This window comes from Chinchilla lanigera, unplaced genomic scaffold, assembly GCF_000276665.1.
Source record: "Chinchilla lanigera isolate Chin_1 unplaced genomic scaffold, ChiLan1.0 scaffold00068, whole genome shotgun sequence".
In the NCBI taxonomy this organism is placed as follows: Eukaryota; Metazoa; Chordata; class Mammalia; order Rodentia; family Chinchillidae; genus Chinchilla; species Chinchilla lanigera.
Genome location: NW_004955469.1, coordinates 500,298 through 513,089, shown reverse-complemented (window position 1 = coordinate 513,089; position 12,792 = coordinate 500,298). Strand labels below are relative to the sequence as shown.

The 12,792-nt window shown below is 34.3% G+C and overlaps 1 protein-coding gene across 1 annotated transcript in view; it reads left to right on the top strand.

Moving 5' to 3' along the window:
* Smc6 (structural maintenance of chromosomes 6) overlaps positions 1-12,792 on the top strand; it is a gene marked incomplete in the record, with an annotated part of 96,772 nt that overhangs the window by 39,705 nt on the left and 44,275 nt on the right. Inside the window, 5 exon segments of the mRNA XM_013522645.1 lie at positions 1,553-1,667; positions 4,761-4,921; positions 7,876-8,011; positions 8,833-8,913; positions 9,918-10,088. Coding sequence (XP_013378099.1) covers positions 1,553-1,667; positions 4,761-4,921; positions 7,876-8,011; positions 8,833-8,913; positions 9,918-10,088 — 664 coding nt within the window.

Sequence of the window (12,792 nt, the reverse complement as noted above, 5' to 3'; positions counted from 1 at the left end):
TGACTTGGCTTATCTAAATATTTGATCTTGCTGATGATTTTATTCTTCTTAAAATATGTTTTCACTTGGTTCTAGGGACCACATTCCTCTGATCTACCTATTCCCTAGGTGTTCTTTCTTAGTACCTTCCTGTTCCTCTTCACCTTGACTGTACCAGTGCTCCTGACTTCGGCCTAAAGTTTATGTCCTCCTTACGTGAGTGCTCCAGTTTTGTGGCTTTAAATACAGATCTCATATTCCTGATTATCAAGGTACATCACCACTCGGCTACTTCTTTTGAACTGTAGAATACAGTATACTTAATATCTATTTTCCACTTATACTGACATTCTGCACTTAATAAATCTAAAAGCTGAACTAATCTCTACCCTCAAACTCACCCTTGTAATCCTGTCTGTCTTTTTCATTTAATCAACCTAAACATATCAATCTGTTTGACTCCATATACTTGTTGGCTGTACTTTAAAAATATCTCCAGGATCTGATATCTGTGGCTTCCAGTGTGGTTCCAGCCTTCTTCATGCTTCACTTCAATGTTGTAATTGATAGACTGATTTTCCTGCTTCTAGTTCCCCTAATTTCACTCCTTGTATAGCAGGCAGCATCCAAGTCAGTCCTGTCACTGCTCTCTGGAAAGCACCCCAAACTTCTTCAGTTGCCTTTATTGTGGGCCTGCCAGTGACCTCTGGGGCCCCAAGAGCTGTTTTCCCATCATCTGTCTCTGTGATTGGTTCCCTTACTGCTCAGTCCACTCCAGCACACTAGCTGGCTGCTTTCACTCATGACCTTTGCAGGGCCTTTGCAGTTGCTCCCCCCTTCCTTAGTGTCTGCCAGTGTCACATGAACGAGGCTTCCACTTTTTTTGTGTGAAAAACAATATATCCTACTTTTGCCACCTTTTTCCTTTAATAAAATTGTACGTTCCACGAGGAAGATGACACAGTATGTTTTCTTTAGGGCACTCTCTGACCTTTGGAACAGCACCTAGCACATAGTAGGTCGGTAAATACTTGTTCAGTTAATACGAAAGTATAGTACATACACAGTATAAACAGATATTTTCCTTGTATTGAACATCTACGACTAAGAAAGCATAAGAATAGTACCTGTATTCCACCTTGGGCATTTGTTGCTCCTGTACCTACTCTTCTTAACATATCCATGTTTAGGCAGTGCTTTCAATAGCGCATTTTTAACTTTTTAATGGAAAGATTGAATCGCCTTTGAAGGAGCCCAAATTTCATTTCATAAGCATATCTTTTCTTTCTCTGTTGATAATAAATTTTGCTTTGGTTTTTCTTGTTCAGCTATTTAAAATGTATCTTATTTGACTTTTACATTAATGATTGCAGTATGAGATTTAAGGAAATTATAACTTTGAAGTGTAAATAAGTTTGTTACATATTTTAGATGCTATCAGATACTCTATATTGTCTTATAACCTACTTACCCATTAAAATACATACAACTTTTATGTCTATACATTACATATTTGTATAGTTAAAGTTTGGTAAATTAAGCCTTTTCTTTCTTTCTTTTTTTTGTCTCCTAGAGCTGTTCATCATCCAGAATTTCCAACAGTTCTGACAGCATTAGAAATAGACAATGCCGTTGTTGCAAACAGCCTGATTGACATGAGGAACATAGAGACTGTGCTGCTAATCAAAGTAAGACTGCGTGCTTGCTGTAAATAGATTATTTTTAAACATTCAAAGCACAATTGGTTTATAAATTCCTGTTACTTTTTTAGCATAAAGTTATTGATAAAACCATTGCACTTTACTTCATAGAAAAATCTGTAGGATAATATAGAGCTGGCTAGTTTGTATTTTCTTTCCCAGAGGTCTTTACAACTTTGGGCTACTCTTTATAAAATAATTTTACAAATAGATTCTATTCTTTTGGTGCATATAGCTGTAAAAAAATTTGATTCCTCTTCTTTTTGCCTTTTTTGAGACAGGGTCTTACTATATAGTTCAGACTGGCCTTGAGCTCACTTTGTAGCTCAGGCTGGTCTCGAACTTGCAACAATCCTCCTGCCTCAGCCTCCCGAGTGCTGGGATTGCGGGCATGCACCCCTACACCCAGCTTTTTTTTTTTAGTACCAAGAATCAAGCTCATGACTTTGTTCTTGCCAGGCAGGCGCTGTGCTGCTGAGCTGTATCCCTTGAGATTCATTCATTGGCTGCCAAATCCCTTTTTTATTTGTCCTTATTGATTTACGTATTGTCTTAGTTACTTCCTAAGTCAGAATACCTGACACTAAAGTTAAAGGAGGCAAGGTTTATTTGGCTCACAGTTTATAGAAGTTTTAGTTCATAGTTGGCTGACTCCAAGGCAGAAGGGCATCATAGAAGAGAAGCAGTTCATAGCAAAGCAGGGCAGGCAGAAGGCAGCCAGCAGTGAAGTAGCAAGCAGCAAGCCCTCTTTCTGTCCTTTATATTCTATCCAGGTACACGTCCTTATGGTGGGTAGCACTCCCAACCGGGGTTGGCCTTCCCATTATCCACACTCAGAACCGAGCCAGATCAGTCAGTGGACTAATTTAGTAATCACACACCCTTGTTCCAGCATGACACACTCTAGATCCAGCCACCTCTGGAAAGCCCCACCTATGACTACAGGAGTTTTTGGGGGGACATCTAGGTATGAGCCATAACAGTTATACTTTTTAAATAAAGTACTTTATGAATTCTTTTTCTTATAACTTTATGCTCTGTAAAACAAATCTTTACTCTTGATCTATGTATGTACTTTTATATACTTTTCAGATTAGATTGCCATATTCTGTTTTCTCATTTGGCATAATTTTGCTGAGCAGCATACAAGGAGACCTGAAACAGAAGTATAGAATAAAGACAACATAATAAAATCTGTTTTTCTCATTAGCAGAAACTGAAAAGTAAAGGTCTTTGTAACCCGAATGTGCGTGTATGCAAGGTCATATTGTAATTACTTGTGAGTGTGGCACTCATGTTTTAGAAGAGTGCTTGAAAGTAAATAATATTGTAATGATAAGAAGGTGAATAGGCCTTGACTAACCCTAATCCACTTTTTACTTTTTCCAGTTCATATTTACTGGCTTTCTTTGTGTAATTTGACATACTAATCTTTATTGGGATTTGCTAGTTACTCATATCTTTTCCATGGTGTAAAAGTCATCTAGAAAAAGTAATATCTGTATGAACTTGTCAAAAGTAAAGATATTTATATGACAAATTAATAATTTTTGAATTTTAGTGGATAGTAATACTAAAATTTAAAAATAAGACATACCAGTTTGTCAAGAAGTATTGTATACTAAGTTATTTTAAATAATAGTTTTAATTTTTTGAATCTTGGAACTTTTAAAAATTCTTACATTTAAGTTAATGGAATGATCCTATTTGAATATTTAAATAAGAATGCTTAAAATTCCTCAGGCAAAGGCCTTCTATCTAAAACAAAAAGAACTGAAAAAAATCAGGCCCCCAAAATTCAAAGATGCAATCCAAAAATGGGCATCTGAGATGAATTTGCACTTCTCAGATGAAGAAATACAAATGGCAGGTAAATATATGAAAAAATGGTCAACATTATTGGTCATTCAAGAAATACAAATTAAAATAATTTGTATTATTATTAATTAATAATAATATTAATTGTAATTGTTATTAATAATTTCCAGTGGACACAATTACTATGGACACATATTATTATTAATAATTTCATTTCACCCCAGAAGGAATGGCTGTCATCAAGAAATCAACCAGTAAGAAGTGCTGGAGGGGATGTGGGGGAAAAGGAACCCTTTTCCACTGTTGGTGGGAGTGCAGACTGGTGCAGTCACTGTAGAAATCAGAGTGGAGAGTCCTCAAAAAACTAGGATTAGAAGTCCCATTCCACCTAGCTATTCCCCTTCTGGGTATCTTCCTGGAAGAATTAAAAACATCATACCAAAGTGATATATGTGCACCCATGTTTATAGCAGCACAATTTATAATAGCTAAATCTTGGAAACAACCCAAATGCCTGTCAACCAAGGAATGGATAAAAAAATTGGTATTTTTATACAATAGAGTACTACTCAGCTATAAAGAGGGTAAACTCAGGGCTTTTATAGGGAAATGGTTGCAGCTTGAGACCATACTCATAAGTGAAATAAGATGTGCATGTGTAAATACTGTATTGTCTCCCTATTGTAAGACACTGAAAGAATAAGATCCAAAATGTACAGTAGGTACAGTGCAAGGGAAAGAAACTGGTCAAAAGGAAAGAACAGCTGGGATGGGGGAAAGGAGAAAAGAAGAAAGGGGGGAAAATATATATATATATATATATATATACATATACAAGATAGCTAAGATAAATTTGCTACTAATTTCTATTGGTCATTAAAAAGAACAGTTTGTGCTTATATTTGATTAATCTTTCATACCTCTTTTTTTTTTTTTTTTTTTTTTTGTGGTACCAGGGATTGAACTCAGGACCTTGCGCTTGCCAGGCAGGTGCATATGCCGCTGAGCTATATCCCCAGCCCTCGTGCCTATCTCTTGTAATCTGAGTAACTATTTTGAAGATAACAGTATGCAATATATTAACCATTGTTAATCTATTGTCTTGTTTTGAAATGCTGTAGCATTGTTTTTATTATTTTTTCTCTTTAAAATAAAAAAGAATACCTCAGATTATCTCAAATAATGACAGTTAATATTTCAAAATTTTGTCCATCGGGAATGCTTTGACATTATTTTAAAAATGTATTTTTGCCTTTCTTCTAGAGTAATTCTGTAGCTCGTGCAGTAATGCAGTCCCAGAAGCCACCCAAAAATTGTAGAGAAGCTTTTACTGCTGATGGTGATCAGGTTTTTGCAGGCCGTTATTATTCATCAGAAAATACAAGACCTAAATTCCTGACCAGAGATGTGGATTCTGAAATAAGGTTGGAGTCATGTCTAGCTTTAATATATTACTCCTGTTGCTTGCTTTGAATTTCCGTCTCTTTCATATTACTCAGTGGTTATTTCAGGGAAGACTGTAAGTAATTATCTCAGTGTTTGGTCCTAAAAGGTCATTTAGCTAAATGTGGACTTACAGGTTGACAGGTACTTTCCACCATCCCTTTGCCAACAGCATTCAGGTCTGAGAATAGAAAATGTGTTGTCTTGACTAGCTCATCTGTGCATTATTACCTGTCTACAAGGAAAAGGAGTCAGTTGAGAATGTGAATGAGCTGCATCATTGTGCTCACTGCTGAGCTGAGCTGTTTTTCTCAGTGAGGGTCTGAGGTGCTGCTAGTTTGTAGCTCAGGCTCCTTGTTCTGTCTTTGACAGATACTTGGGTTGCACTGTTCAGAAAGATCAGTCAACATGACTAAAACATATGCCTAGGAAAACAGAGCTGCTAGTTAAGGAGACATTGAGAAATCAAACAAAACACTAGTAAGATATTTAATAATATTTAAAAGTGTGCAAAAAGACTGTCTGGCATTGTAAAAAACGGAATTTCTCAACTAAATACGAATTGATGAGTGGACCTGATTTAATGACTTAGACAATCTTAACCAAAACAGAACTTCAGTACAAGAAATATCTAAGAAAATAGAGCAAAAATAAACATTCCAATGTATGACTTGTGTAAATATGTACAGGAAATGAGAATTTTGTTAAAATAAGTTTCTTATTTTCAAGTAATATTGGTTATTTTCATATGATTTATGAGTGCAGGATAAAATAACTAACAGATATGGGAAAGGTGAGTAAAACTGCTTAGTTAGCAACAGAAAAAAAGTTGAATGATGAGCAACCTGCATATTATGGCACTTGATTTTGTTTATCCCAAAGCAGTTTGTGGGTATGAAAGTACACATGATGTGTAAGCAAGCTTTCAGAATACTACTGCAGTTCATTAAATATTTGCACATTTTTGAATTGTCAAAAAACTAACATTTTACATACTTTTGAAAAGTGTTTCTCAAATTTTATACTTCCATTGATTCCCTTAAACCACAGTATTTAGTGTTTACCTGATACGCTGAGCACTGATGTAGGCACGTGGCACAGCTGGAAACAGCGCAAAAATTCTACTCCTAGAGCTCAGGTTGGGGAGGAGGAAGAGGTGGACTCTGTGTCAGCACTGCACAGACCAGATGGGTAGAGAACAGTGCAGGGCGAGAGGAGCAGCGCTCTTGAGAGTGCTTGGCTCCCACAGGTGGCCACACACTTAGCTCAGACTTTGTCTTCCATTAGGTGGCGAATGTTCTTTCTCCTTTAATGCTTGACTAGCTATCCTAGATAGCAAAATGATCTTGTAAAATTAGCAGTTTTGTGGATGAGTTATTTTGGTTGCTTGATTGTATTCCGAATGTTCAGAAAATTATGTAATAACTCTGTTGTCTTTGATCATTTTGTTGGTTTTTGTTTTGATTTAGGCTGTTAACTTTCCATATTTGTTTACTTTGTAAATCTTGTTTTTAGCAACAGTACTGTTTGTTAATGAAGGTTTAGACTTATATATGATAAAATAAATATTTCATTTTAAGTGTGGAGCCATATTTAAATTTTGCATCTGGTCTAGTTTTTGTCAGAAATGGTGCAACTATTCTCTTTTTCCATTTTTATCATTCATTTGTTATCTATCCAACTAACATTTATTAAGTTTTTTTTAAATTTGAAAATTCCAGCAAGTTAGCACTGTTGTTGTTGTTTTTTAGCACTGTTGTTTTATAAACCAGTATATATTTCATGTGCCAGTAAAAAGGAGCAAAATGCTGCTAACTTTGAACTGTGGGCTGGAAAATGGTTTCAGATTCTAGAGATATTATATAATGTGGTGTATTTTTTCCCTAGCTTTTTTTATTAGTGCATATTGGTTATACAGATTGATCAGTCCAATTTTGGCACATTTATACATGCATATAACATACTTTAATCATTTTCACCCCCTTACTAACCCCTCGCCCCACCTCTGCTGTAGTTTCACATTGGGGGTTTGAGGCAGGGGTTCCATGAGTACGATGTATTTTTTTGGTTTGGTTTTTGAGAGAGGCCCTTGCTACATAGTTCATGATGGCCTTAAACACACTGTGTAATCCAGGGTGGCCTTGAATTTGAAGCAATCTTTCTGCCTTGGCCTCCCAAACGCTGGGATTATGGGCATGTGCCACCACACCCAGCTAACACCAATGCATTTTGATCAGAGCCTACCCTCTTGACCAGGAAAAAGTTCCTCACAAGCACACAAGTTCGGAAGACCAGGAGCCTGATCAGTGAGGCAGTAGGATTGTTCCCAGAGGTGGGAGACTCTGCTGCTCAGAGGCCCTTTACAGCTGTGGCATCTGTCTCCTGTGCTCTCCAGGTCTTCTTCTTGGCCTGCTCTTTCTGTTCTTCGCATACATACATTCTTGGCATTTTTTTTCTCCAACAAGAAATGTTGAGTCACTAGTTACAGCTGTGTTTATCATTTGTATTGTCTCCTGGTAGGCCCAGTGGATGCAAATCCTAAAGAATGCAGTTCAGTTGCCCCTTCTCCCAGCCTTACTTTTGTGTTGCCATAGTTCTGTGGACATATATAGCATTATGTCCCGTCCAGTTTATTGCCTGATTTTCTTCCTTTTCAGAAGTTGTATCTTAATTCTATTTTTTATCCAACAACCATGTAAGATGTCTGGCACAGAAAGGTCATATTATAAATACTTGTTAGGAAAATAAGTTAAACTTGATTCCATCTTTGAAAACATTTTTTGGTATTTCTGTAATAGAGTTTCATGTTATTAATAATTTGGTAGGGTAATAAACTGGTGTAACAGATTAAGAATTTGTAAATAAAGTATTGCAGATATTTGTAATGTTGAGAAATATATCTAAAGTGTTTTTTGATCCACTTTTCTCTATTAAGCAACTTGGAGAATGAAGTTGAAAATAAGAAAGCCCAAATAGTGCATCTTCAGCAACATTTGTCTGCTCGTGAAAAGGATATTAAACAAAATGAAGAACTTCTTAAAAGGTGCCAGCTGCATTATAAAGAGTTAAAGGTAAAAACCAAAAAATCATTCTCTTTTTCTCAACTTACTCTGAAATTAATTTTAAAATATTGTTGTTCACTTCATGCAGTAGTTCTCAGACACATGGACCTCAACCTTTTTTTATGTTCTCAGACAAGTTTTCATTTATATTTGTTATATCTACTAATATTTATATTTTTAAAAATTAAAACAAATTTTTGCTTCTTGGTCTTTGGTTATATCAAATCTTAAACAAAATTGAAGAGTATTTACTAATTTACAAATAACATAACAATATGTTTTTCAAAGCCAAAAAGATACAGTATGAAGATGGGTACTTTTTAATTTTTGTAATCTCTAATGTGTGGTTTAATGAAATGCAGTCTGTTGTGATATTACGCATCATCTAGTTATAGATTACCTGCACATAGGTGACAAAAGTGCTAGTAAAAGTGTGAGAAATACTGTAGTGATTTATGGATTATTTTGACCATATGGATTTGCTAAAGAGATCTTAGGGGCCTTCAAGGGTTACTTGGCTCTTCCTTTGAGAACCATTGGGTTAGAGAATTCTAATGACTTGAGACTTGGGGTATTTTAAAAAATATTTTTTCTGTGTACTGTCATCATTTTAAATGCCAAAATGGACAATTTGCAACCTTTCTCATGGGGATGGATTAGCAGCAAGGATGATGATGGCAGAATTTTTAACCTCCATTTAATTCATTTAATGCTAATACATTTCTTTCATTGATATGTCATAAAACATAGTAGAGTTTTATGTATTAGTACATGCTTTCTAAGGTTTTTATTACTTTTATGTTACTAAATTCTAAATTCTTTTCTTTCAGATGAAAATAAGAAAAAGTAGTTCTGAAATTCGGGAACTTGAGAATATAGAAGAACACAAATCTATAGATATTGCAACCTTGGTAAATGTTTTTCTTCAATTAAAGTGCTTTTAAAAATTCTTTTAATTAAAATTACTCAGTAACTTTAGAGATCATAAATTTAATAATCATAAACTTATAATTTAGTAAACATACACTTAGCAATAGATTGTAACTTCAGTGATCATTGATTGCTGTCTCCATTCATAAATACAATAGAAGGAGCTACCTGATGCAGAGTTTCAGATTTCTTAATGTTCTGTGTATATAACATACGCATAATAGAGTTTATCTTGCACCTGAAAGAAAACTATCAGAACTTTCGCTTTTCAACAGTGAGTTATCAAACAAGATGTTTTTCAAATAGGCACTCTCAGAGTTAAAACAGGATTAGTATGAGTGTACAGAGATGTCAGGGCTACCCGTTTACGACACTCAAGCTTAGCTTTTACCAAGGTGCAGTAAATAGTGATCTAAAATATGAGTCTTGGTAAAATGAATGAATATTTACTGAGGATCCACTCCATCAGACAGTGTATTAAGTACTGAGGAATAAACAGTGAACAAAACAGGAAAATTCTTTGTGCTGATAAAGCTTTATTTTAATGAGAATTGTTGTGGTTTTTTTGCTGGTATTCTTGTTTCTACTTTTCCATTTTTCATTTTTCTGCGTTAATTCCTTCTGTTGATAAACTGAGTTTCACAAAGGCATAGAATATGTCTTAATTTTTGATAACTTCGTGTCTGACACATTGTGTTACACAAGATGTTTATAGACACATCTAAGTATATAACGAAAGGTGAGTAGATGGAATAAGTTACTCCTTTTGATTATCAGCTCAGCAGAGTGTTGTTTAACCTGTCTGCCAAATGTCATCTCTTATTTTTTAACTTATTTTCTAATTTACTATTGTGAGTGTGAAAATACTTTAGTCTTTTGTGTTTATCTTTTATCTAATTTGGTGATAGTCTGTTGTTTCTCCTCAGAATTTTTTTTTTTTTGATAACTTAAGTATATTAACTGTGAACTCTTTAAATGTTGTCAGGAAGAGGAAGCTCATGACAATAAAATCAAAATGAAAATGACTGAGAAACAGATGGAGCAACAAAAAAAAATTTTGGAACATTTTAAAAGTCTGAAAATAGAAGCAGAAAACAAGTACGATACAATTAAATTGAAAGTTAATCAACTGTCAGAACTAGCAGATCCACTTAAGGTATATGTGTGTCATTGTTAATCTGTTTTCTGTGTATTTCATGTAGTTTTATATCCAGTAGTTTTATATTTTAAATGTAGTTTTATATTTTACTCATGGATATGGCCCTAAAAGAATTACTGGCTAGCTTTAAATACATCCACATCATAGAATGTGAAGAATGGTAAGAACCAAATTTTCATTAGATCAATTAGTACTAAACACCTTTGCTCTTTTCTTGTAGGATACCAAATTACTGGATTTCTTTTTCCCCCAAAAGAGTATGCCCTTTATTGCCTCTTAGTTTATGATTATTTTCCCACTGGACATCTTATAGTATATAGTGTTCTGTGCTTGTCTGTTCAGTTGTGCCATCTTTCTAGCAATAACTCATGGATTGATTAGTTTCTAAAACCCACTTGAAATAAAATGCTACCCACCTCCTGCCCAATCAGCATGTTTCACATATTCTAGGCTGAATTCAGTTGACTTTTTGAGATTAAATTATTTAACTATTTAATTATGTAAATTTCCCATCTTTCTTAGTAATTATCATGTAGCTTATTGTCACTGTCATTTTTATGAATATCTCAGTTATTTTCAGGACCTCAAATTTTATTTTTTTGTTTTTATTTTTTTTAATATAAATTTTTTTATTTTAAAGAGAAAAGAACAAGAACAAAATAACAAAAACAAAGACAAAAACAAAACAACACAAAAGCAATAAAGACAATCCAGAATTTCAAAACAAGATGATAGGAAATTAACAATGGTTGTTGTATTACATATTGTTATCTTCAAAGTAGTTGTTCAGATTACCAGATATAGTATACAAGATTGACCAAACAATGAAACATTTACTGTTCCTTTTTGTAAACCAATAGAAATTAGTATTACAATTATCTTAGCTACTTGTATATATGTATTTTTTTCTTCCTTCCTTTCTTCCTTCCTTCATTCCTTCCTTTCTTTCTTCCTTCTTGTCTCCTTTCTCTCATCCCAGTTGTTCTTTCCCTTTAAGCAGTTTACTTCCCTTTCACAGTATCTATTGTAACTTTGAGATTTTATTTACTCTTTCAGCTTCTTACACTAGGGAGACAACATGATCCTTATACATGTGAGTCTGATTTATTTGACTTACGAGTATGGTCCGTAGTTGCATCCGTTTACCTATAAAAGCCTTGAGTTTATCTTTATCAAAATTCTAAACTCATAGACCTTGTGACAGAGCAATTTTTCCCCTAGAACTTCAGCTCCTAAATGCTTTCCCAATATGTGTGCAATGTTTACAGCACCATTTGTCACAGAAAATCATAGAAATAAACTGAAGGTTTGCATTAGGATATAGGCTAAATTGTTATAAACTCTTCAGTTAAGCACATTGAAAAAAGACTGAGAAAACTGTCTATTCAGATTGGAAGTGTTTTCTGAAATATAGAGAATGATCTCTAAACTATATTGTTACTATAGAGCAAGGTAAAAACCCTTATGTGTCTACAAATAAGTATAAGAAAGTGTATATGAACAACTTTAACTCTGTATAAAATATTTTTGGGAGGAAACAAAAGAAAATGGTCACTTTGCTTCTGAGAGGAGACAGTAATTGGGTTACTGGGAATTAGGAGGGAAATTTTTATCCAAGTATATACACTTTTGTACCTTTTTCTTATTTTAAAAATAAAAGGTGGAAAACATTAACAGACAGACAACCTTTTACAAAATAGCAAAAGAGCAGTACAAACAATGCAGAGTTACAATCAAAATGGTAGGACATTAACAATGCTTGTTGTATTACATATTAATATCTTCAAGGTGGTTTCTCATGAAAACAGAGACATGCAGTATTGGTCAATCAAGGACTCATTAACCGTTTCTTTCAGCAAAGAAATAGAAGACAGTAGATCAACTATGTTAACTAGCCTGTATATACATACGTACAAAATTTTTCCTTCTTTCCCTTCTCTTTTCCCACATCCCAGTTGCCCTTTACCCTTGACCATTTTCCTATCATTTCACAATGTCTGTCAAACCTCATAGTTTAAATTAACTCTTTCAGGTTTTACACTAGTGAGGCAATGCAGTGCTTGCACATGGAGGTCTGATTTATTTTACTTATGAATATGATGTCTAGTTGTGACCATTTATCTATAAAAGTCTCGAGTTTATCTTTCTTTATAGCTGAGTAATATTCCATTATATAAAATACCACAATTTTCTTATCCAGTCCTTGGTGGATAGACATTTGGGTTGCTTCCATAATTTAGCAACTACAAATTGTGCTGCTATGAACATAGGTGCACATATATCGCTGTGATATGATCTTTTTAGATCTTCTGGGAAAATACCCAGAAGGAGAATAGCTGGGTTGAATGGGACCTCTAGACCTAGTTTTCTGAGGAATCTCCAAACTGATTACCACAGTTTCCTATTTCTCCACAGCCTCGCCAACATTTGTTATTGGTTGATTTCTTAATGGCTAGCCATTCTTACTGGGGTAAGGTGGAATCTCAATATTGTTTTAATTTGCATTTCTCGAATGACTAATGATGTTGAGCATTTTCTCATGTATTTATTTGCCATTTGTATTTCATGATCTGAGAAGTGTGTATTCATCTCAGCTGCCCATTTTGGATTGGATCTTTGAATTTGGGGGGTGCTGATATTTTTTAATTCTTTATATGTTTTAGATAGAAGGCCTTTGTCTGAGGGACAGTCAGCTAAAATT